Source organism: Eurosta solidaginis, chromosome 4 (genome assembly GCF_040869045.1).
Source record: "Eurosta solidaginis isolate ZX-2024a chromosome 4, ASM4086904v1, whole genome shotgun sequence".
Taxonomy (NCBI): domain Eukaryota; kingdom Metazoa; phylum Arthropoda; class Insecta; order Diptera; family Tephritidae; genus Eurosta; species Eurosta solidaginis.
In genome coordinates, this window is record NC_090322.1 from 182,338,546 (window position 1) to 182,366,251 (window position 27,706).

At 41.2% G+C, this 27,706-nt stretch overlaps 1 protein-coding gene across 2 annotated transcripts; it reads right to left on the reverse strand.

Moving 5' to 3' along the window:
- Window positions 1-971: 971 nt before the first annotated feature.
- On the reverse strand, window positions 972-27,618 carry mle (maleless). 2 transcript variants are annotated; one of them, XM_067784128.1, is made up of 5 exons: window positions 27,420-27,618; window positions 26,849-27,338; window positions 22,736-23,057; window positions 21,406-22,632; window positions 972-2,639 (listed from the first exon to the last, which is right to left on the reverse strand). In XM_067784128.1, exons 1-5 carry the CDS (start codon window positions 27,496-27,498, stop codon window positions 1,062-1,064), a joined length of 3,696 nt encoding a protein of 1,231 aa, XP_067640229.1. In that variant the 5' UTR covers window positions 27,499-27,618; the 3' UTR covers window positions 972-1,061. The 2 variants fall into 2 exon arrangements, with proteins under 2 accessions (XP_067640229.1, XP_067640230.1); XM_067784129.1 differs by lacking the exons at window positions 26,849-27,338; window positions 27,420-27,618 and adding an exon at window positions 26,237-26,814.
- Between the last annotated feature and the right edge of the window lie 88 nt (window positions 27,619-27,706).

A 27,706-nucleotide genomic window follows, 5' to 3' on the forward strand; every position in this document is an offset into this window, starting at 1 on the left:
CGTTTGTTAGTGAAACAGCGCATCTACGTCATACTTGACTGCATGAGCGAATGCAAGAGAGAAAAAAACAAGAGCTAAAGGAAAATTACGTAAAAATTGCCCATAAAAAACAGCTGACCTTTTGTTTACATGTGCAATGCACAATCTTGTGTATGTGATTTGTGGCCCTTGGTTATCTAATAGGCGTCATTCAGCGTCATTGCGCTAGCACCAAAAGAAAATGTGTTATTACCCATGCTTAGATTTAAATAATGGAACCTTGGCAGCTCTGGCGCGCCCTAGGTTTTTTTTAAAAAACCAGCAAGCCGCGAGAATCCTTTCCAGATTTAAAAATTGTTCCCCTATATCAAATCATTCAAGCTTTATAACAGGATTTAGCAAAATGTATTCATACGATTCAACTTCGAGTGAGTCGTTAAAAACGTCACGAAAAACATCTACTGACACCGCCTCTAATTGGTCAAGACCAGAAAAAAAGGAAACTAAAAGACGGATTGGAAATGTTCCGAGACGAGAAACAAGATTATTTTCACAAAGAATGCAAAACAAGATGAAATTAGATGAATCGCGTTCTAACCGTATGAAGGGGCCACATTTAAAATTGCACAGATATTCATTCAAAATGCGGAGAATACCGCATTTAACTTCAAAACAGACTAAAGCATATATTGAGAAAATCAATGATCAATCACGTTTAGTTTGCTTTCTTTGGACGCGATGCCAAGAACAAACTTTAGAACTTGAAGCTGAAATGGTTAGATTGCAACAGCGTTTACTTCAACTGCAGGTGGAAGAAGTGGAAATAAAGACGAAGCGCTGGTGTCGCGTCTGTCAGGAGGAAGCTACCTACGTAAATGCAAAACGGTTCTATTGCAGCAAAGAATGTGAACGGAAATCCGATCAAGAGTGATGCCATAATGTACGGCAGTTATTGTTTAAATTTTATAACTAATTACTTAATATAGAACATGTTTTTTTTATTTTAATGTATAGCGGTAGTCTTTATTAGTCAGTAATTAAATATGAGAATAAATATAATAATTGGATTCATATTCAAGTATTTAAAATCGTCTGCTTCCTCCTCCGAAACGTCCCCATTGATTGGTGCCGCCTCCACGACCCCAATTGCTGCCATTACCACCACCACTGCCGCCACGATTCCAGTTTCCACCGCCAAAGCCGCCACCACCTCCACGATTCCAGCCACCACCACTGCCTCCACTACTGCCGCCATCAAAACGTCCACGCTTACTTGGTGGTCCACCACTACCATCTTGTCGTGACTGAAATGGTAATACGCCAACTTCTCTGGTAATCTGGTAGTCGCCAGCGCTCATAACACATAATTCTTTGACGACATTCACTAATTTCGCCTGAGGTTCTTCGAGTTGTAAAATTTCATCTGGCGTATCGCATGCTAAAGTTACTAAATTTTCTATAGCTGGTTTCAATGCTGCAATCATGGCGGCATGTTTTGGGTCTATCTCGAAACTAAGCCAATTATCCAAACGTACTATATTATCCTTGACATAATCTACTTTACGACAACCGAACAATAGCAAGTGCAATGGTGCCACCATAGTCATTTGCTTGCATGATACAGCACGTGTACGTATCTTTTCCCCAAACACAAAGAATGGATAAGGGAATGTAACAGCTAAGTTGCTACAATTAACGGATGTCTTATGTAAAAGTGCAGCTTTTGATTCAGTTGTTAAAACTTTGCGCTTCTCCTTATGTACGCATACATTTGGATATAGACCCATACATAACAAAGCTGTAGCCATATCAAGTACCGGATCGTCAGCATTTGCATCGACTTTGTAGGAAATCATTGTCTCCTCTGGAAAACCAGCTTGCTGCAATAAGTCCAAGAGTTGGCCTTTGGCTTCAGACATTACACGCATAGTCGAAAGCTGTAGTCCCTTCCATTCGCAAAATTTAATCTCCTCATCTTCTCCACGATTTTTTGCATTGTTCCACATTTGCGATGCGACAATCATAGCAACATGATCCGAACATTTACGTCCACCCAATTGTTTCTGATGATTAGCCAAACGCCGTTGTCCAATATCCAAGGCAAATATTTCAGAAAAAGTACTTGAATATGCTGCCATACTACCCAATATATCAGCACACCCGAATACAGCACCGAGAATCATCATTTTACCCAATCTTGGTTCTATTGGCAAACGTGCCAAAATACGCCCTAGGGGTGTTAGTTCGTCATTGTCATCTAAGCAACGCATATCACGCAATAACACTTCAGCCTCAATTACAGCATCAAGTGGTGGTGGCTCCAAAGCCTTGGATAGAAATTGATGTATGGAACCAAGACGTAGCAATTTAATGGAGAGTGCCAGTTCATGTAGAGGTGTACGGAAAATTTCTGGTGTCATGCTTTCTTCTAATTTTTCAAAGCGTGCACGTGAACAGAGTGTAAAACAAAAACCAGGACGTACACGTCCAGCACGTCCTTTACGCTGTTCCAAATTAGATCTTGCCGCCCATACGGTGGCGTAACTAGTGAGATTGTTATGGGAGGTGAACATTTTCATACGTGCCTTGCAGATGTCAATTACAAAGACAATATCATCAATAGTGATTGATGTTTCGGCGATATTGGTGGATAAAATAATCTAGAAGGAACAAAATTTAAATTTATTAGATTTTTTTTTTAATTATATCAGTAAAATAGACGGTTTCGGATCAATATCGACAGTCATATTAAAGACTCAAGCCTCGGTCACACCGATATTCAAAGCTGGAGATAAATGTGACATCACGAATTATCGCCCTATTTCCAAACTACCGAACTTTTCCAAATTACTTGAGAGTATTGTGAGCAGTAAACTTTCTTTTGCGTTTAAACAATTTTTTTTTTCTCTTGCGCAACATGGTTTTGTACCTGGCCGGCCAACTAAAACCTGTTGGTATTTTCTAACTATTGTATTTCATGTTTTGTTAAGGGTGCTATCTACACTTCGACAGAGTTAGCCACAAGTTATTGCTGAGTACGCTCTTCTCAATGGGTGTGCATGATCATGTTCAACTGGATCAGATCATACCTTACTAAAAGGATCAATTCTGTTGTGATCGACAATGCGAGATCATCTCCGTATATTCCCACTTCGGAAGTACCGCAAGGTAGAATATTGGGACCCCTATTGCTTTTAATTTTGTTTAATGATGTCAGCTCCTGTTTCAAACACTGTAATCATCTTTTATGTGCTGGCGACTTAAAGATCTTAAAGATGGTTAAAAGTTGCTATGAAATTGAAATCATTCAATATGAACTTAATTATTTTGATGACTGATGCAGACGCAATGAGTTAGCTCTTAATATTGACAAGGCTGCTTCTTAACTTATCCGGCATCATCCTGTTCTATTTCGAACTTTACCCTAAGTTCTTATTCGAAAATAAAGGATATTGGTGTAGTTTTTGATTCCAGTTTTACCATTACGGAACACATTAACTTCATTGTTCCCAAGGCGTACGCTTCTCTTGCCCTTTGTTAAGAGGAATAGTCGTGAGTTTAAATACCGCTATACAAAATATATACATATATATATAATGCTTTTGATAGGTCAAAACTTGAATATGCTGCCATAGTTTATTCGAATGGAATTGAGCGTGTGCAAGAAAGATTAGTGCACTGTGCATTGTCTCACTTAAGATTTCATTTGACTATTCCATCATCTATTTTTCGTAGAAGATTGATTGATATGCAAACTCTTGTAGTTCTGAGAACAATATCTGGATAAATATTTGCGCATGGCTTACTCCCCGAAGGCTTTGGGAAGGGTTGTCGATGTGATGGTCCTTTACCGGGCAACACAGCACCATTAAGGTGCTAGCCCGACCATCTCGGGAACGATTTATATGGTCACATTAAACCTTCAGGCCATCCCTCCCTCCCCACCTCCAAGTTCCATGAGAAGCTTGGGGTCGCCAGAGCCTCGTCTGTTAGTGAAACAGGATTCGCCGCGAATAGGTGAGGTTGACAATTGGGTTTGGAGAAGATATATATTGCGCTCAGCGTGCTTTGCACACAGAGTATATTAACTTTGATTGGATAACGGTTGGTTGTACAGGTATAAAAGCAGGCATGCTTAACGAACGAAACGATATCATTTCGTTACGATAATCAACGTTAATAAACGAAACGAAGTCATTTCGTTTCGTTTATTAACGTTAAGAACGCCAAATTAACGTTAATTTGACGATCTTAACGTTAATAAACGAAACGAAGTGACTTCGTTTCGTTTATTAACGTTGATTATCGTAACGAAATGATATCGTTTCGTTCGTTAAGCATGCCTGTATAAAAGAATCGAGATAGATATAGCCTTCCATATATCAAAATCATCAGTATCGAAAAAAAATTTGATTGAGCCATGTCCGTCAGTCCATTAAGACGATAATTTGAGTAAATATTGAGATATCTTCACCACATTTGGTACACGAGCTTATCTGGACCCAGAATAGATTGGTATTGAAAATGAGCGAAATCGGATGATAACACTCCCACTTTTTTTATATATAAAAAACCTGATTATTTAGTAAATAATACACATATAATGTTGAAATTTGGCATGTGGACTGATATTGAGACTTGATAAAAATTTGAAAAACAAATTTAAAATGGGCGTGGCACCGCCCACTTGTGATGAAATCAATTTTACAAATATTATTAATCATAAATCAAAAATCGGTAAACCTATCGTAACCAATTTCGGCAGAGGTTGCCTTTAGTATAAGGAATGCTTTGAAGAATAATTAGCGAAATCGGTTAAGGACCACGCCTACTTTTTTATAAAAGATTTTTAAAAGGGTCGTGGACGAATAAAATAAGTTATATAACTTTGCAAAAGAGCTTCATATCAATGGTATTTCATTTCCCAAGTGTATTTATAACAATACGAAAACTTCAAATTTAAAAAAATGGGCGTGGCACCGCCCCTTTTACGACTAAGCAATTTTCTATGTTTGGGGAGCCATAACTCGAAGAAAAATTAACGGATCGTAATGAAATTGGGTACACAAATTTTCCCTATATCAGGAAATATTTCTAGAAAAAATGGACGGGCTCGGTTAAAGACCACGTTAACTTAGATATAAAACAAGTTTAAAAGGGTCGTAGACTAGAATAATAAGCTATAACTTAGCAAAAAATAGTTTTGAATTCATGATATTTCACTTATCAAGTTTTACTGTAAGAGTAAATGGGGAGAAATTTTTTTTTAATCGGGCGGAGCCACGTGTTATGTAGAAAAGTAATTTATCTGAAATGAAATGTACAATTGAAGCTCACGCTGAGTATATACTGTTCGGTTACACCCGAACTTAGACACCTTTACTTATTTTGTGTAAGTTAATGTTTAAATTCGTTTGCTTTGGTGTGTAATAAATTGTTCACTAGTCTGTAAGGTTTGAAATACCAATGACTAAATAAAACAAGGAAGGATAAGTTCGGGTGTAACCGAACATTACGTACTCAACTAAGAGCTTTGGAGACAAAATAAAGGAAAATCACCATCCCAAGGCAGTCGGTTCTATGTACCGGAGCGACTCGGGATTTTTCCCGACCAAGGACTGTCATTTCAGTGTGACCCCATTTAATTTGTTTCGTCCCTCCCACAAATTGTCATCCTCCCAGCAGCTCCTTGCAGCAGGACTGCTACATATTCTCTTACTCCGGGAAGGTATCGAACCCAATCCGGGTCCGTCTCCTGACCCCGGTCCTGAGAAATGGTTTTGCTGCATTTGCCAGAAAAGAATCTTTTTAGGACGGTCATACTCTGTTCAGTGTGTCTCGTGCAAGGGATGGTTGCATCGGACAGGTTGTTCTGGGCTTGATCCCAAAACCCGACGTCCACGTAACTTTTATAGATCTTTTGTGGCTCCTTGCTGCTCACGCCCAAGGGCGTCCCGTAGTCTACGCCTAAGCGTATCCCCACTACCTTCCAGCAGCTTCGCTGCTCAGCAAGCCACAACAAGTACCCGCTGCTGCTCGCGCCCCACGGCGCCAACAACTCAAACAGCTGATACCACTCATAACTACTACCTTCGTACGCTTCCCAAGGCAGTCGGTTCTATGTACCGGAGCGACTCGGGATTTTTCCCGACCAATGATTGTCATTTCAGTGTGACCCCATTTAATTTGTTTCGTCCCTCCCACAAATTGTCATCCTCCCAGCAGCTCCTTGCAGCAGGACTGCTACATATTCTCTTACTCGAGGAGCGTATCGAACCCAATCCGGGTCCGTCTCCTGACCCCGGTCATGAGAAATGATTTTGCTGCATTTGCCAGAAAAGAATCTTTTTAGGACGGTCATACTCTGTTCAGTGTGTCTCGTGCAAGGGATGGTTGCATCGGACAGGTTGTTCTGGGCTTGATCCCAAAACCCGACGTCCACGTAACTTTTATAAATCTTTTGTGGCTCCTTGCTGCTCACGCCCAAGGGCGTCCCGTAGTCTACGCCTAAGCGTATCCCCACTGCCTTCCAGCAGCTTCGCTGCTCAGCAAGCCACAACAAGTACCCGCTGCTGCTCGCGCCCCACGGCGCCAACAACTCAAACAGCTGATACCACTCATAACTACTACCTTCGTAGTAGAGCTGGTAGCAATGCTGAGCATCAGCCCCTGCCCCCGTCTTCTTCTCCCCCCCTCTTTTCTGGCAGCAATCGTGCAGGTCTGGGAAACAGACTCTTAGTCCCTGCCTCCGTTTGCACCGTCTGCCAGCACAGAATATATAGGTTTGCGACATCCGCTCAATGCAGCTCCTGCCTTGGGTGGTGCCACTTTCCTAGATGTTCTGGTCTCCGCGACGGCAACCCCCCGACGGGTTTCATCGCGCCATGTTGCCAGGTCGCAAACCCAAATCATCCGGGTACCCCAGTGCTTGTCCAAGGGCGCCCAGTCCCAAGGCCACAACAGCAATTGCGTCCTGGCCTTCCACAACCTAGGCGTAGTCACCCCTCACTTACCCCTAGAGTGGCGGCGTCACCCCTCATGCACTTCAGAATTCTGCAGTTCAACTGTAATGGACTAACTGGGAAGATTACGGAGATAGTCGATTTCATGAAGCGGCACAACATCCGCATTGCTGCGATTCAAGAGACTAAACTCACAGCAAGATCTGCATTGCAGACCTGCTCTGGTTATAATGTCCACAGGAAAGACCGCGAGAGCGGAAATGGAGGCGGCCTCGCGTTTATTATACACCACTCTGTGCAATATCATATATTTGATCCTGGCATCGACAGCAGTGACAATGTCTTAGAACGTCAAGGCCTATCTGTCCGGTCAGGCGATGCAAATCTAGAAATCATCAACATCTACATCCCTCCTGTCACCTGTTGCCCCAGTGGATACCTCCCTAATATCGAGGCCTTACTCACTGGCAACAATCGCATTATCTTAAGCGATTTCAATGCCCATCACGACCTATGGCATTCAAACTTGCGGGCGGACAGTAGGGGTGAGATGTTGGCGTCAAATAGACGAAACGACGTTCTGCACAATAAACGGAGACGCCCCCACACGTATGGTAGGAAGCTGTCATAGCTCGCCAGATATCTCAATCGTGAGCGCAGAACTCGTAAACTGCGTCAACTGGCAGCCGATGGTAACATTGGCATCCGACCACCTGCCCATACTTATTTCGTTCGAGCGTACTGCCGACTTCATCGTCACCGAAAAACGCACTTTCATAAACTTCAAAAAAGGAAAGTGGGAAGAATATAAATCTGCAACAGACAGCAGCTTTGCTGCCCTCCCTATCCCGACTGATGCCCGCCAAGGGGAGCGTGCCTTCCGTAAGGTCATTGAATCCGCCTCGGCACATTTCATTCCCGCCGGGAGAATTCCCGAAATCCGGCCCCACTTCCCGGCGGAGGCCGCGAGCTTAGCGAGGGAACGCGACCTTATAAGACAGCTTGATCCAGGCGACCCCCACATAAGGGATATAAACCAACGCATCAGATTGCTTGTGGACGAACACAAGCGGGCGAAATGGGAAGAGCACCTAAGAGGTTGTAACCTCTCTACCGGTGTAGGTAAACTTTGGTCCACCGTAAAGTCCCTATCGAATCCGACTAAGCACAAAGACAAAGTTTCCATCGCCTTTGGCGATAAGGTGCTGTCGGATGCGAAAAAATGCGCGAGCGCTTTCTGCCGACAATATATAATGCATCCTACGGTCGACAAAGATAGACGGAGAGCCAATAGACACGCACATAAACACAAACTCAGCGCGTCACCAATTACCATCACCGCTAGAGAGGTTGAGGACGCCATTGGTCGCGCTAAACCATCCAAAGCAGTGGGCCCAGACGGCATAGCCATGCCGATGCTTAAAAACCTAGGGAAAGAGGGTTTCAAATACTTAGCGCATGTCTTCAACCTGTCTCTTTCCACCTTTGTCATACCCGAGAAATGGAAAATGGCCAAGGTGGTCCCGCTACTAAAGCCTGGGAAACCAGCTAACGTAGGTGAGTCATATCGTCCGATATCTCTCCTATCGCCAGTGGCAAAGACGCTTGAAGCCATTTTGCTCCCTTATTTCCAAGCACATTTGCAGCTAGCCCCTCATCAGCATGGCTTCAGAAAACTCCATAGCACTACCTCCGCGCTAAATGTCATTAGCACCCAGATAAATTGCGGTTTGAATCAATATCCCCACCATAGAACAGTACTCGTAGCGTTAGACCTATCAAAAGCTTTTGATACGGTCAACCATGGCTCGTTACTGCAAGACCTGGAAGGGTCCACCCTTCCCCCATGTCTTAAAAGGTGTACCGCAAATTATCTGGGTGTTCGGCAGGCATCGGTGCAATTCAGAAACGAAACATCAAAACAAAGGAGAATTAAACAAGGGGTGCCACAGGGTGGTGTCCTATCCCCGCTTTTGTTTAATTTCTACATATCTAAGCTACCTTCACCACCGGAAGGAGTCACAATCGTTTCCTACGCCGATGACTGCACAATAATGGCCACAGGCCCAGGCCCAAAGATCGATGAGCTATGCAATAAAATAAACGGCTATCTCCCTGATCTCTCCAGTTTTTTCGCCTCGCGAAACCTGGCATTGTCACCGACTAAATCTTCCGCGACCTTATTTACAACATGGACGCCCCAAATGTCGACCATATTGAACATCCACGTCGATGGCACTACGCTACCGACTGTCCTACACCCCAAAATCTTGGGTGTGACGTTTGATCAGGATCTACATTTTGGTGCGCACGCAACCGCAATTGTTCCAAGAATTCAGAGCCGTAATAAAATCCTCAAATCCCTTGCTGGCAGTACCTGGGGAAAAGATAAAGAAACGCTCTTGACCACATACAAAGCAATTAGCCAGCCGATTACGTGCTACGCGTCACCCATATGGTCGCCAAGCCTAAAAACCACCCACTGGAAGAAACTACAGGCCTGCCAAAATACTGCTCTCAGAATCGCCACGGGCTGTCTTCTTATGTCCCCAGAACACCATCTGCATAATCAGGCGAGAATACTCCCCATCAGGGAGAGAAATGAGATGCTGACCAAACAGTTTCTGTTGAATACCCAGAAACCTGGGCATCCCAACAGACATCTGATTGACGAACCAGCACCGCCTAGGGGCCTAAGGAGTCATCTCCGTAAGCATTTTGAGGAAATACGGCACCTGAGAACCCAGCCGTATGAAGCGGAAAAACACAAGCAGGTCCTTGGTGAACTCCATAGACAGGCGTCGGACCTTTATGTCGGGAATTGCCCGGTGAATCCAGTACTTGAAGAAAAATATCCAGAACTCGCAGAAGAGGAACGCATACTCCCCAGGGAAACGCGTGTCACTCTTGCTCAACTTCGTTCTGGATACTGTAACAGGTTAAACTCTTACCTATCCAGAATCAACCCCGACATACAAAATGTATGCCCTGCTTGCAATGTGTCCCCACATGACACCAACCATCTCTTTAATTGTAATGTGGAACCAACGCCTCTAACACCCCTTTCCTTATGGTCCACCCCTGTTGAAACGGCAAGTTTCCTTGGACTCCCGTTAGAGGATATTGATGACAATTTGTGATCGGTCGCGCCTATTGGGTGGGTCGAGCATTGCTACAACAACAACAACAACAACAACAACTACCTTCGTAGTAGAGCTGGTAGCAATGCTGAGCATCAGCCCCTGCCCCCGTCTTCTTCTCCCCCCCTCTCTTCTGGCAGCAATCGTGCAGGTCAGGGAAACAGACTCTTAGTCCCTGCCTCCGTTTGCACCGTCTGCCAGCACAGAATATATAGGTTTGCGACATCCGCTCAATGCAGCTCCTGCCTTGGGTGGTGCCACTTTCCTAGATGTTCTGGTCTCCGCGACGGCAACCCCTCGACGGGTTTCATCGCGCCATGTTGCCAGGTCGCAAACCCAAATCATCCGGGTACCCCAATGCTTGCCCAAGGGCGCCCAGTCCCAAGGCCACAACAGCAATTGCGTCCTGGCCTTCCACAACCTAGGCGTAGTCACCCGTCACTTACCCCTAGAGTGGCGTCGTCACCCCTCATGCACTTCAGAATTCTGCAGTTCAACTGTAATGGACTAATTGGGAAGATTACGGAGATAGTCGATTTCATGAAGCGGCACAACATCCGCATTGCTGCGATTCAAGAGACTAAACTCACAGCAAGATCTGCATTGCAGACCTGCTCTGGTTATAATGTCCACAGGAAAGACCGCGAGAGCGGAAATGGAGGCGCCTCGCGTTTATTATACACCACTCTGTGCAATATTATATATTTGATCCTGGCATCGACCGCAGGGACAATGTCTTAGAACGGCAAGGCCTATCTGTCCGGTCAGGCGATGCAAATCTAGAAATCATCAACATCTACATCCCTCCTGTCACCTGTTGCCCCAGTGGATACGGCCCTAATATCGACGCCTTACTCACTGGCAACAATCGCATTATCTTAGGCGATTTCAATGCCCATCACGTCCTGTGGCATTCAAACTTGCGGGCGGACAGCAGGGGTGAGATGTTGGCGGATCAAATAGACGAAACGACGTTATGCACAATAAACGGAGACGCCCCCACACGTATGGTAGGAAGCTGTCATAGCTCGCCAGATATCTCAATCGTGAGCGCAGAACTCGTAAACTGCGTCAACTGGCAGCCGATGGTAACATTGGCATCCGACCACCTGCCCATACTTATTTCGTTCGAGCGTACCGCCGACTTCATCGTCACCGAAAAACGCACTTTCATAAACTTCAAAAAAGGAAAGTGGGAAGAATATAAATCTGCAACAGACAGCAGCTTTGCTGCCCTCCCTATCCCGACTGATGCCCGCCAAGGGGAGCGTGCCTTCCGTAAGGTCATTGAATCCGCCTCGGCACATTTCATTCCCGCCGGGAGAATTCCCGAAATCCGGCTTAGCGAGGGAACGCGACCTTATAAGACAGCTTGATCCAGGCGACCCCCAAATAAGGGATATAAACCAACGCATCAGATTGCTTGTGGACGAACACAAGCGGGCGAAATGGGAAGAGCACCTAAGAGGTTGTAACCTCTCTACCGGTGTAGGTAAACTTTGGTCAACCGTAAAGTCCCTATCGAATCCGACTAAGCACAAAGACAAAGTTTCCATCGCCTTTGGCGATAAGGTGCTGTCGGAAGCGAAAAAATGCGCGAGCGCTTTCTGCCGACAATATATAATGCATCCTACGGTAGACAAAGATAGACGGAGAGCCAATAGACACGCACATAAACACAAACTCAGCGCGTCACCAATTACCATCACCGCTAGAGAGGTTGAGGACGCCATTGGTCGCGCTAAACCATCCAAAGCAGTGGGCCCAGACGGCATAGCCATGCCGATGCTTAAAAACCTAGGGAAAGAGGGTTTCAAATATTTAGCGCATGTCTTCAACCTGTCTCTTTCCACCTTTGTCATACCCGAGAAATGGAAAATGGCCAAGGTGGTCCCGCTACTAAAGCCTGGGAAACCAGCTAACGTAGGTGAGTCATATCGTCCGATATCTCTCCTATCGCCAGTGGCAAAGACGCTTGAAGCCATTTTGCTCCCTTATTTCCAAGCACATTTGCAGCTAGCCCCTCATCAGCATGGCTTCAGAAAACTCCATAGCACTACCTCCGCGCTAAATGTCAATCAATATCCCCACCATAGAACAGTACTCGTAGCGTTAGACCTATCAAAAGCTTTTGATACGGTCAACCATGGCTCGTTACTACAAGACCTGGAAGGGTCTACCCTTCCCCCATGCCTTAAAAGGTGGACCGCAAATTATCTGGGTGGTCGGCAAGCATCGGTGCAATTCAGAAACGAAACATCAAAACAAAGGAGAATTAAACAAGGGGTGCTATAGGGTGGTGTCCTATCCCCGCTTTTATTTAATTTCTACATATCTAAGCTACATTCACCACCGGAAGGAGTCACAATCGTTTCCTACGCCGATGACTGCAAAATAATGGCCACAGGCCCAGGCCCAGAGATCGATGAGCTATGCAATAAAATAAATGGCTATCTCCCTGATCTCTCCAGTTTTTTCGCCTCGCGAAACCTGGCATTGTCACCGACTAAATCTTCCGCGACCTTATTTACAACATGGACGCCCCAAATGTCGACCATATTGAACATCCACGTCGACGGCACTACGCTACCGACTGTCCTACACCCCAAAATCTTGGGTGTGACGTTTGATCAGGATCTACATTTTGGTGCGCACGCAACCGCAATTGTTCCAAGAATTCAGAGCCGTAATAAAATCATCAAATCCCTTGCTGGCAGTACCTGGGGAAAAGATAAAGAAACGCTCTTGACCACATACAAAGCAATTAGCCAGCCGATTACGTGCTACGCGTCACCCATATGGTCGCCAAGCCTAAAAACCACCCACTGGAAGAAACTACAGGCCTGCCAAAATACTGCTCTCAGAATCGCCACGGGCTGTCTTCTTATGTCCCCAGAACACCATCTGCATAATGAGGCGAGAATACTCCCCATCAGGGAGAGAAATGAGATGCTGACCAAACAGTTTCTGTTGAATACCCAGAAACCTGGGCATCCCAACAGACATCTGATTGACGAACCAGCACCGCCTAGGGGCCTAAGGAGTCATCTCCGTAAGCATTTTGAGGAAATACGGCACCTGAGAACCCAGCCGTATGAAGCGAAAAAACACAAGCAGGTCCTTGGTGAACTCCATAGACAGGCGTCGGACCTTTATGTCGGGAATTGCCCGGTGAATCCAGTACTTGAAGAAAAATATTCAGAACTCGCAGAAGAGGAACGCATACTCCCCAGGGAAACGCGTGTCACTCTTGCTCAACTTCGTTCTGGATACTGTTACAGGTTACCTATCCAGAATCAACCCCGACATACAAAATGTATGCCCCGCTTGCAATGTGTCCCCACATGACACCAACCATCTCTTTAATTGTAATGTGGAACCAACGCCTCTAACACCCCTTTCCTTATGGTCCACCCCTGTTGAAACGGCAAGTTTCCTTGGACTCCCGTCAGAGGATATTGATGACAATTTGTGATCGGTTGCGGCTATTAGGTGGGGCGAGCATTGCTACAACAACAACAACCATGTAGGAAAATGAACCTAGGATAACCCTGCAATGTGTTTGTATGACATGGGTATCAAATGGAAGGTATTAAGGAGAATTTTAGAAGGGACGGGGCCATAGTTCTATAGGTGGACGCCTTTTCGAGATATCGCCATAAAGGTGGACCAGGGGTGACTCTAGAATTTGTTTGTAAGATATGGGTATCAAATAAAGGTATTAATGAGGGTTTTAAAAGGGAGTGGCCCTTAGTTGTATATGTGAAGGCGTTTTCGAGATATAGACCAAAATGTGGACCAGGGTGACCCAGAACATCATCTGTCGGGTACAGTTAATTTATTTATATATTTAATACCACGAAGAGTATTCCTGCCATGATTCTAAGGGCTTTTGATTTCGCCCTGCAGAACTTTTTCATTTTCTTCTATTTCAAATGGTAGGTGTCACACCCATTTTACAAAGTTTTTTCCAGTTATATTTTGCGTCAAAAAACCAATCCAATCACCATGTTTCATCCCTTTTTTCGTATTTGGTATAGAATTATGGAATTTTTTTCATTTTTCGAAATTTTCGATTTCGAAAAAGTGGGCGTGGTCATAGTCGGATTTCGCCCTTTTTCAATACCAAGATAAAGTGAGTTCAGATAAGTACGTGAACTAAGTTAATAAAAATTAAATTTTTGCTGAAGTTACCGTGTCAACGGCCAAGAGGGAGGACAGACGGTCGACTGTGTATAAAAACTGGGCGTGGCTTCAAACCGATTTCGCCCATTTTCACAGAAAACAGTTACCAGCATAGAAGCTATGCCCTTACCAAATTTCACAAGGATTGGTAAATTGTTGTTCGACTTATGGCATTAAAAGTATTATAAACAAATTTTTTATTTCATTTCATTTATTTATTGCCAGTATTAGCACAATAAGATCTTGTATGATCTTTTATAGTGCAACAATGGTTACATATTAATGAGTATAATTTTTTAAAACTTAAAAATGTATATAGTTCCACACACAATTTTAGAAAAAATGTAAGCATGTAAGAAAAAAGTAATAAAAGTGATAATATATAAGTTTAACAAGAATTGTGACAAGGACATTTAGCAACAATGATTGACTAGACTAATAACATTGGACCACGAATTTCAACTTTTTCTATTTACCAGAAACGCCTTTATGAAATTCGTATGTAAAATCACCCTCTGATTTCGAAAATTGAGTTCATTTTTGATTCTATGGTACCCTTTTTGAGATATTTGCAATTTACCGTTTTTCGAAAAACCAAAAAGATGGCTCCCTTTAATTACGTATATCTCACGAACGGGTCAAGCAATTGCAAAAACGTTTACAGAATCGGAAAGACGATAAAATTTTCTATAAATGCATCATACATTATTTTTTGCTCAACCAGACAGTTTTCGAGGTATTAGCTTATCATTTCAGATTTTTGTTTTTTTTTTTATGAAAAAATATGAAAAAAATTACCCTTTGCGAGGGCAGCATTCCAAAACCACAACCTTTTTTCCAGATATTTTTTCTTTACATAAAGCTCTATTTAATTAGAAAAAAGATAATCTACCATCGAAGAAAATCGATGCAAAACTACGTAAGTTATAACCGATCAAATAAAAATACCCCATGTATAGAAAATTTTATCGTCTTTCCGATTCTGTAAACTTTTTTGCAATTGCTTGACCCGTTCGTGACATATACGTAATTAAAGGAGCCATCTTTTTGGTTTTTTCGAATAACGGTAAATTGCAAATATCTCAAAATGGGTACCATAGAATCAAAAATGAACTCGATTTTCGAAATCAGGGGGTGGTTCTACATACGAATTTCATAACGGTGTCTCTGGTAAATTTTGGCCGTCGACCAGTGTAAGTAGCTCTACTCAGATTCTAATTTGTATAAACCTTACCAAAGAAAGAAAATATAACATTCTTAAGGTTGCTTCTACTTAAGCGAGTTGGGGATAGAGTTCCAAATGTGGATAGCATTGACAAAGAAAAGTCTTGCAGAGTTTAGATAATTGTAGCTGGGCACGATCAAGTCATTTATGCGAGCAGATCTAGAGAATGTTAGCTTGTTATATAAATAAGTAGGCATTTTATCAGCAATCACACGACACAAAAATATACAGTTTCTTGCCTTAAGATACTCAGATATTTCACAACCCAAGAGACTCGTTCGCCACGCTGATATATGATCATACTTAGCCAACCCGAAGACATACCGCGTGACATGATTTAAGGCGACACCAATTTTATGTGCCGATTTTGAATCTAATTTGCTGTATATACATTCCGAATGTGTTGCAGACATATAAAGTTGGATATCATCTGCATAAGCATGCATTTGAGCATACATGCAGGTGGTAAATATGTCATTAATAAATAGGCTAAATAATAACGGTCCAAGTATAGAACCTTGGGGGACACCATTAGATAACATCTGATGACTAGAGACTTGCGATCCCACCTTCACTCGTTGCGCTCTACAACCCAAGTAACTCCTCATGGGACCTAAAGCAGAGTCCCCAAAACCGAAATAAGACTTTAGCTTCATGCATAACAACGTGTGGTTGACAGAATGAAACGATTGGAAAAGTCGAGCATACATAACATTGTTATCTTGTTACTGTCATAGGGCGCCCGAATATCATCCAAGATTATTATTGCAGTTGAACAGTTATGCTTTGCTCTAAATCCAGACTGGAATGGGGAAAGTAGATTGAACTTGTCAATATAAGCATGAATCTGTTCTGATAACAAGCTCTCAAAGGTCTTCGACAACGCAGGAAGGATGCTTATGGGACGAAAATCACTTAGACGGCAGGCGGACTTATTTTTAGCTACAGGAAGGACAGATGCGATCTTCCACACATCAGAAAAGCACGAGGTTGTGATGCAGTGGTTGATAATATGGGTCAGCGCTGGCAGTATCTGTGGAAGAACAATTTTTATAAATTTTACAGGAATAACATCTTCACCAATAGCATCTGAGCGTATCTTATAAATGCATATCATCACCACGTCATGCTCCGACACAGCACTACATTCAAATTTCTGAGAAAAATTGACGGGACAATGTATCGGGTGGGTGATTGGGTCATTAGAAGAGGTAGCACAATTAACGAATACTGCATTCAGACCTTCAGGGTCGAGCAAGCAATCAGGATTGTCTTTAACATGTACACGAAGACTTTTCAAGTTACGCCACAACACATTATTAGGAAGCTCACAATTTAAAATTTTTCGAAAGTATGCCTGCTTCTCATGTTTTATAGTTGCAGTAGCTACATTCCGTATATTCGTATATGAACACCAGTTTATATCAGTGCAATTCCGTTTCCGTACTGCATAGGCTTTGTTACGTTTACAGATTATGTCACGAGCAGTTTTGTTGGCCCATGGGCAAGATCGAGATTTTCTCTGAACTGTGCGCATCGGTACATGAGCATTATAAAAAGATAAGAATATATTATTTAAAAAGTTTAGCTTGTCATTTACCATGATCAAAAGTAATGTCAAAGGAACAGAATATTAAATCATGGTCAGACACAAACGAAATTTGGTCAAACTTTAAGACAGAAGACAAATCAGACCCAATGAAATAATCTAGTAGACTAGGACAACAATTATTCCCATATCTAGTCGACACAGAGGAATTTACTAAGAAAGACCAACACTAGACATGTCATCTAAAAGGCGGGAGCTATACATATCACGGGATAACATATTTACATTAAAATAACCACATACTATTATTTCATCATAATCAACAGCTACTACAGACAACGTATTAAAGAAATCATTTACACTAAAACATCTATTGGGATTGTACACACATGACAAGAGGACTTTAGACAGGGGATTGGATACCTGAACCAAAAAGTACTCAGTTGTAACTCCGCCTGCATGGGATACCATGCTCGATTTTAGAAATTTTTTGCAGTAAATGGCTACCCCACCACCCTTTTTATTCATTCGATCATTTCGATACATCGTATACCCATCTATCTCAAAGTGCGCATCCTTTATCTCATGCCTGAGCCATGTCTCCGAAACACATATAACATCCACCGAAGATTTCTCAAATGTTCTCCTAACCTGATTCATTTTCATATGTATTTAATTAGCGAGCTTTGCTCATATTGCTTTATACAATGGTTTTTTGTAATTGATATTAGAGAAAAATTGTAAGTTTACAAACGGCGATGGTTACTAGGACATGTTTCTGAATTTCACTTCTTCTTCAGCTAGCTTTTCGGGAGCTGAGCGAACAACGGAACATTCATATGGCGTAGCAGCTAAAAACGGCTTGCACTGATATGAATGTTGGAGACTCGGATTCATTTTCTCAATATTTAGGCTTCTCGCATTAAAGTGTACGACATTAAAACCCTTTTGCCGAATGCATAAAATATTCATAAGTACAATATATTATCGCCAATACTATTCGCATCATTACACGCCATCATTAGGACAGTGCATGAGGGGTGACGCCGCCACTCTAGGGGTAAGTGACGGGTGACTACGCCTAGGTTGTGGAAGGCCAGGACGCAATTGCTGTTGTGGCCTTGGGACTGGGCGCCCTTGGGCAAGCATTGGGGTACCCGGATGATTTGGGTTTGCGACCTGGCAACATGGCGCGATGAAACCCGTCGAGGGGTTGCCGTCGCGGAGACCAGAACATCTAGGAAAGTGGCACCACCCAAGGCAGGAGCTGCATTGAGCGGATGTCGCAAACCTATATATTCTGTGCTGGCAGACGGTGCAAACGGAGGCAGGGACTAAGAGTCTGTTTCCCTGACCTGCACGATTGCTGCCAGAAAAGAGGTGGGGAGAAGAAGACGGGGGCAGGGGCTGATGCTCAGCATTGCTACCAGCTCTACTACGAAGGTAGTAGTTATGAGTGGTATCAGCTGTTTGAGTTGTTGGCGCCGTGGGGCGCGAGCAGCAGCGGGTACTTGTTGTGGCTTGCTGAGCAGCGAAGCTGCTGGAAGGTAGTGGGGATACGCTTAGGCGTAGACTACGGGACGCCCTTGGGCGTGAGCAGCAAGGAGCCACAAAAGATTTATAAAAGTTACGTGGACGTCGGGTTTTGGGATCAAGCCCAGAACAACCTGTCCGATGCAACCATCCCTTGCACGAGACACACTGAACAGAGTATGACCGTCCTAAAAAGATTCTTTTCTGGCAAATGCAGCAAAACCATTTCTCATGACCGGGGTCAGGAGACGGACCCGGATTGGGTTCGATACCTTCCCCGAGTAAGAGAATATGTAGCAATCCTGCTGCAAGGAGCTGCTGGGAGGATGACAATTTGTGGGAGGGACGAAACAAATTAAATGGGGTCACACTGAAATGACAGTCCTTGGTCGGGAAAAATCCCGAGTCGCTCCGGTACATAGAACCGACTGCCTTGGGAAGCGCTTGTGCTGTCCTAATGAAGAAAAATATCCAGAACTCGCAGAAGAGGAACGCATACTCCCCAGGGAAACGCGTGTCACTCTTGCTCAACTTCGTTCTGGATACTGTAACAGGTTAAACTCTTACCTATCCAGAATCAACCCCGACATACAAAATGTATGCCCTGCTTGCAATGTGTCCCCACACGACACCAACCATCTCTTTAATTGTAATGTGGAACCAACGCCTCTAAAACCCCTTTCCTTATGGTCCACCCCTGTTGAAACGGCAAGTTTCCTTGGACTCCCGTTAGAGAATATTGATGACAATTTGTGATCGGTCGCGGCTATTAGGTGGGGCGAGCATTGCTACAACAACAACAACAACAGGAAAGCACAAGTGAAAAGCAATAAATGGAAAAGGGCGGAGCCACGCCCATTTTGAAATTTTCTTTTATTTTAGTATTTTGTTGCACCATATCATTACTGGAGTTGAATGTTGACATAATTTACTTATATACTGTAGAGATATTAAATTTTTTGTTAAAATTTGACTACAATTTTTTTTTTTTTTTAAGTGGGCGTGTCCGTCATCCGATTTTGCTAACTTTTATTTAGCACACATATAGTAATAGGAGTAACGTTCCTGTCAAATTTCATAATGATATCTTCAACGACTGCCAAATTACAGCTTGCAAAACTTTCAAATTACATTCTTTTAAAAGTGGGCGGTGCTACGCCCATTGTCCGAAATTTTACTAATTTTCTATTCTGCGTCATAAGGTCAACCCACCTACCAAGTTTCATCGCTTTATCCGTCTTTGGTAATGAATAATCGAACTTTTTCGGTTTTCGAAATAATAATAATAATAATAACAGATGGACGGACGGTTATGGCTAAATGAATTTGTTTTTTTCGCCCAGATCATTTTGATATATAGAAGTCTATATCCATCTCGATTAGTTTATGCCGTTACGGGGTACCGTTATGCGAACAAAATTAATATACTCTGTGAGCTCTGCTCAGCTGAGTATGTACCAAATTTTTTTATGCGAACGAAATTTCGAATTTCAATGACTACCGACATGTTTTGGTGCGGTAAACAAAAGCGAAACTTTGATAAAATATGCGTCGATATGGAATTACTCAAGGCAAATTCACCAATTTTATGTGCTTCTTTTTTTTTATGTTTCTTCTTGATTATTTTCCATACAGCGCCCTGTACTTCAATCAAGGCAAATTCAGTACCAGGTGTTGGTGTTGTTATCCCAACAGCTGATTGCTTCTTCTTGATTATTTTCCATACAACGCCTTGTACAAGGCGAATTCATTACAGGTGGTGTTATCCCAACAGCTGATTTCTTCTTCTTGATTATTTTCCATACAACGCCTTGTACTTCAACATGTCAGTTAATCGGAATCAATTAAAATTTTCTTTTGACTTGACATTCTTCCGCACGGCGAATTGGTTGAATTCGCTTTGCCACCACCTAGTATAGATTTGCCTTGGCCTTGTACAACAATATGTCAGTTAATCGAAATCAATGAAAATTTTTTTTTCACTTGACATTCTTCCGCACGGCAAATTGGTTGACTTCGCTTTGCCACCACCTGATGTAGATTCGCCTTGACTTTAATATGTCAGTTACTCGAAATCAATTAACATTTTTTTGACTTGACATTCTTCTTCTTGAATTCGCTTTGCCACCACCACGGAAAGCCATCCCAAGGTAAAGCGAATTCAATCCAATTTGCAGTGCAGAATGTCAAATCAAAAGAAAATATGAATTTCAATTAACTGACTTATAGTCAAGGCGAATTCAGGACCAGCGAGTTGAACCAATTCGCCGTGCAGGGGAATGTCAAGTCAAAAGAAAATTTCCATTGATTTCGATTAACTGACATTGTTGTACAATGCGTTGTATGGAATATAATCATGGTTCAACTACATGATTGGCTCATCTGTACAACAACAAAATATGTTACTTCAGATTGTCAAAATCTGCGTGTTGGTGTTATACGAATAGAATGGAATGAAAACATAAAACTTAGCAGCTTTTGTGTGTAGTAAGAAAATGTTGCCAATGTGTTGGTTTCATTTTGAGTTTGCCATCTCCTTTTGACAATCCCATCGACCATTCCATAAAAAAAATGAAATCACTGATGAGATGAGCCAACCATATAATAGAGCCATGGAAAATAAGCAAGAAGAAGCAATAAGCTGTCGGGATAACAACACCTGGTGCTGAATTCGCCTTGGTCTTGACTTTGCTATTCGGTGCTTCGCATGTTTGATACGATGGGATGCATTGGCATTTTACTGAACTCACTTTGGCCATCCCGGATCCTAGTCTTCACTTATATGCATACATACAATTAAAAATATATTTTTATGTTTTAAAATCCCCTCACCTTTGTCACGCCATCGGGTACTGGTTCAAACACCTTACGTTGATCCTCACGAGGAATTTGTGAGTGACATGGTAATATACGATATTGTGGTCCGCCAAATTGTGAATTTTGCAAATACTTCATCAGTGCGAAAATCAAATTCCAACCAGGTAAAAATACGAGCACAGCGCCTGGCACATTCTTTGATTTAATATGCAACAACAATGCTTCAATTAATTCAAAAGAACATTCCGACTCCGATAATAGAGCCATTGCCTGTCTGGTTTGTTGTGAATATTTTGGATCACAAACTTTGTTTAAATTTTGATCATTAGCATCTTCGCCATTCTCTGCGATAATTGCCTTCTCATCATCATCACGTTCCTTGCTCTTCTTACGTGATTCAGGTGTTGGCATAAATTTGGTCATTTCCAAACAGTCTTCCAAAAAATACTGCTGTACTGGGAATGCACGTCCAGGTACTTCCAAAACTGGGCAACGACCAAAATATTCGGAAAATAATGTTGTATCGATTGTAGCAGACATAAGTATAATATGTAAATCCGGATATGTATGCACCATATCACGTAGTATAACCAACAAAAAATCACTATTTACATCACGTTCGTGTATTTCATCGACAATAATATGCGATATGCCACGTAAACCACCTTCCAATTTACGCAATAATACACCAACAGTGCAAAAGAGAATAGCGCCATACGGACGTGGCGTCATCGTTTCAAAACGCACAGAATAGCCAACTGATTCGCCAAGATTCTCACAACGTTCAGCAGCGACACGTTCTGCAACCGAAATTGCAGAAATACGACGTGGTTGTGTTACATAAATATTACAAAAGGCACCTTGCCCCGATGATATATAATCCTCTAATATATATTGGGCAATTTGTGTTGTCTTGCCACATCCAGTATTACCACGTATTATAACAACAGGATGTTCATGTATATTTGACATTATTTCATTACGCATTGCTGCTATGGGCAAACGTTCACGGAACTCAATGAATTTTTGTAATTCTGCATCATTAATTTTCTTGTCTTTACTAGTAGTTTCTAGATCATTGCAAAGATCTTCTAAAGAGGCGGTGGCTAAATAACCCTCATCAATGTTACATGCACTCCATGCATTCCAATTGGGTTGTGGTGGTGCCCAAGGTATAACCGTACCTTGCATTTGCACACCATCATTGCTAATCTCACGTTTGTTATCTTTGTGTGTGGGAATCTTTAATTAAAATTCAACGAGAATTTGCACAAAGGTTTAATTATATCTTAATTGAAAGAAATGAAAATAAAACCAAAATAATAATATCTGTTCAAACACTTACAAGTAGACTAACACCAGCATTATCACCTTCTGGTTTTATATTCACCGGATTAACTACTCCTAGATTAAGACTCTTTATACATTCATCAACTTTATCTATTAGTTCTGGAGCAATTTTAACTGGATATGGGGCTAGATCTTCATCGTCCTTTCTTTGTTTCAATGTACCACTGAATGCTTCAATTACACCCAAATGATACAATTGACGTACCAAAGATAAAGCGCAAGATTTACTTGCCGATTGTTTGTTCGAACCCGTCTCGCGAGCGGTGACTGTACGCTTGAGCTGACGTACGAAAATATGCATTTCAGCCATGAAACTCCTAAAAGAGAGTTCATATATTTATTTATTTGTGTATGTATGTTTTCAATTAACCAATTCAAACTTAACTTAAAAACTTTTTGAAAAGAAGGTTGGAATGATCAAAAATGTTTCATTGCGAGTTTCAACTACAGCTTAGATTAAAATTAGGCTAAGTGTTAGATTGGGCGTTGTTGAAAAATGTTATTTGTCATTTCTATGGTTTAAAGGTCGGTTTTCCGGTTAAACTACAGTTACCGTAGACTAAAGCTTTTCCGATTTAACTCTGCCTCTTTAGTCGCTTTAACTGAGATGGACAGTAAAACTTTATGCAAACGAGCAAAGTATCAAGGTTAAACTTCACTACATAGTATAAAACAGTCGCTTTTTCTGTCACTATTTCCCTTTGAATGCTTAAACCTTTGAAACTACGCAACGGATTTTGATGCGGTTTTTTTTTAATAGATAGTGATTGAAGAATAAGGTTTATATTATACATCCATTGAATAGTGGAGAAATACTGTTATTTTTGAGGTTTCTAATGTGATGTATATATAAAAGAAAGTGGTGTTAGTTACACTATTTATATCTCAAGAACGGATGAACCGATTTGGCTGAAAATTGGTGGAGGTAGCTTAGAACCAGGAGACGGACATGGCTAGGGTCTTGAGATCAAAACGTGGACCTGGGTAATCCTGCGATGTGTTTGTTTAATATGAGTATCAAGGGGAAGCTGTTTATGAGTACTTTGATACAGGGTATTCTTCGTACCCCTGGTTGACTTGGGGTCTCGAGATATAGGCCAAAACGTGGACCCGAGTACCCCTGGAATGTGTTTATAGAATATGGATAACAAATGAAAGCTGTTGATGTGTGCTTTAGTACAGAGTAATTTTTATGCCGCTGGGTGACTAGGGTCTCCAGATATAGGCCAAAACGTCGACCCAGATACCCCTAGAATGTGTTTATACCAGGGACGGAAAATAATAATTTTTTTTTCGGAGTCGAAAAAGTCCTGGTCAAAAAATTGTCCTAGGTGAAAATGTTTGAGTTCCCAGGTATCCCTATAGCAATATCATATCGAATCATGCATCCTTTTTATTTTTCGAACTTTTTCCATAAAAGTCCACATATAAAAGTAAAATCTGTTTTTATTTCTTGAGTCCGATAGAACTAGTTAAACTCGGACTTTTAAAAATAAAAGTCCGGAAATAAAAGTTAAATCCGGACTTTTATTTTTTAAGGCCAAAATAAAAGTCCCGCTTGATAAAAGAAACGGCTTATCCGAATTAAAAAAATTTTTTATTCGGATATCAAGCCAGACTTATTTTTTAAGGCCAAAATTTAACTTTTATTTCCGTACTTTTATTTTTAAAAGTCCGAGTTTAACTAGTTCTATCGGACTCAAAAAATAAAAATCCGAAAATAATTTTTATCTTCATCCAAATATATTTAAAGTCCAAAATTAATAGTTTTGCAAGGAATTATATTATAAAAGGAATAACAGTTTCAGTCCCTGGTTTATACAATATGGATATCAAATGAAAGCTGTTGCTGGGAGCTTTAAAGTAATTTTCATTATTATATTCGATTTAGTCGCATCAACCTGCATGCGAAGCCGAAATAAAGACATGAATTAATAATACCCACATACCTATTTACATACGTCCTATTCGATTTGCCTGAAATTCGGTATATAAATTTGCCTACATTAGTATTTACGATCCTTTTTTCCGGGAAGACCAGAGACGGACTGGGACTAGGATTAGGACTGGAACTGAGACTCGGAGTGGGACTGGGACTCGGAATGTGACTGGAACAAAATACATACCACCCCCTGAGACTGGCATTAGGGATGAAGAAGAATGAGAAGAACTTGAGAGAAGAGAAAAGAGGGAAGGAGACTGAGAAAGACACGAAGATAGAGATAGATGAAGTGAAAAAGACGGAGGGAGGAGTGAATAAAAGGATTAGGTAAAAGTGAAGAGGGGGAGGGCAGAGTTAGACGGAAAAAGGTTATTTAAAATGTATGCAGATAGACCAAATTTAGGGCAGAACACCGTCTGGCGGGTCTGCTATTTAAGTATAATTTAAACTCGGACTGGAAAAACCATCTTGAGAGGTAGGAGATATTCCTTATCTTTCAGATTTGTAAGGCGAATAGCAATACACAAATTTTGTTGATAGCTGGGTAGACTATAAACTAAGTGTTGGCCTTTTGAAACCTGTAATCTAATTATAATATTGACTATAAAAAATTGCTGTTTTTTCGAACGTCTGGTAACTGGTTGTATTTTTTACTCAGTTTACAAAAAAAGTTCCGAGATTTTAATCATGCGATTAACAAGCTCTCCTATTCGCCGTATGTGCTATGATTTAATCAAATTTTATATTTGAAACCAAGGAAACAGTTCAAACCTTAAAATTTTACACGTATACCACACTCTTGTGAGTTGCCCACGGACGGACGGAGAGACGGACATGGCTAAATCAACTCAGCTCGTCCCCTGATCATTTGGGTATACTTATTGGTGGGTTTAACGGAAACATATACATAAATATTGATTTGGAGCCTTGAAAATGAAAAAAGAGATTTCGACCAAAACAAGTCGCATAAACCAAAAAAATAATTTTTTTTTAAACTGTTAATGCCAACGTTTTTATCGCATAATTTTAATTGGGATAGGAACCATGAGACAAATTCTTTCATCGGCAACACTTTTGCACGTTTCTGAAGAAACCCTTAAAAAAAATGGCGAAAAAATAAATTTTTTCACCAAAACACTCCTCAAAACCCAAAAAATATTATTTTTTTTTTTTCAAAAAACTGTTATCCTCAAAGTTTTTAGCGGACAATTTTGAGTCGGACAGGGTATACATGAAAATTTTTTAAGTAGGTCATGAAAAAAACCTTAAAAATCAAAGAAAAATGTCAAAAAACTTAAATTTTGCAGGCTCGAAAAATTTTTTTTTTTTTTTGGTATGCTTAGTGGAACTTTTTTTTTCCTGAGCACAAAACCTATCAAAAAATCGATGGCGCGATATAGGTTAATAAATCGACCCAGCTTACTATACATATATCTGTACTCATAAGCAATAAACGCTTAAGCCCCATGTAAAAGGATAGGGCTTCGGCGATTATTGGTTGTGACCACTGATATATTCTATGGCAAAAAATGTTTACTTAATCTGTTTACTTACCCAATGGCAATGCAAATTTATTTTGGCTTAGTGAAAACAAGTCTTAGGCGTGCTCATTCCGGAAGTTGTGGAATTATGCGGTACTCTGCAAACTCAAGAATATCCAAAAACAATATGGATTAAAAAACATCTGGGTTTTGAAATTAAAATGCTCCAAATGTTGTGTTCCTTTAAAGACATTGCTATATTAAAATTTCTCATGTAAATAACAATGCTTAAGCGCGAGCGCTCATAACGGTTGGTTTTTTCCAAAATGGATTAATCAAGCATAACTATATAAGTAATTTACGAAAACTTTCAACCAATACCAAGGTTAAGAATATTCGCATCTTATGCCTAACAAAATCATAAATTGCGAGATTCCCAGAATACCGCACAACTCCACATTCACCTCAAGTCAATTGGTTTTATTGGCATCTACTATATTGAAGTAGTTGCTACAAAAAACCCATCATTTTGCCACTGGTCGTAAAATATATTTCTCTATTTCAAGCTTTCCTCTTGGATTTATAGATTTAAAATCGAGGAGATAAGCCAATACAGAATACATGATTTTATATATACATGCGTAATAAAAATGTGCATTTTAACACAATAAACAATAAGTTGTACCTTGAGTGATCTGGCCCTACGGGTGTATACTTATAGTCAGCCGTTATCTTATTCATCTGCATAAACTGATGCAGTTTTGCTTTGGCATTCTCAATTGTCCAATTTCCATGTATGGCAGCATTTACATCCACCGACTCAGCTTCTTTCATTTCCATTTGTTCGCGTGCTCTATCTAGAGGATTTATTTCACGCTCTATTGGACGATAAGCTTGTCCCAAATCTTGTGGTCCCATGTCACCATCAAAAAATTTTCGTTGTGAACCATATTTTTCGCCATTACCATCGGCACTTGGTTGGGATGCGATAGCGGCTAAGCCAGCATCATCTGGGATATCAGCAGCGTTTACCTTCCCAGTGCGTACTAAAAAACTCATAAAATCTCGTGCGGCATTACGTTCAGCATCTTTCTTATTAGTTGAGTTACCAGCCGCTACATAAGGATAATTTGGCACCCTCACTTCACATAAAAATCGCTGACGATGCTTTGGACCTTTTGGTATAGAGACAAATTGAGGTTATGTTGATACTACATACATACATATATCGATTTTCTAATGGCGTTTGCACTCACCGGTTGGACGAATATTGAAGTTCGGTTCCACTTTATTCTTCGAGCACCATTCGTGAAAAACGGATTTAATGTCCGACATAATGATTTTTTTGGAACTTCAAAAGTTTATGTAGTTTAATACTTTTTAAAATATGTTATTTTACTTGTAAAATTTTATCGCAAACCACACGATGAGAATATAAGGAAAACTAACAGCGATGACAACATTAATCAATTGAGCATCGAGTAAATTTTTTTTAGTTCGAATCGATTTTCTACCTCCCTTTTATCGAATCTCTTAAGGCTAT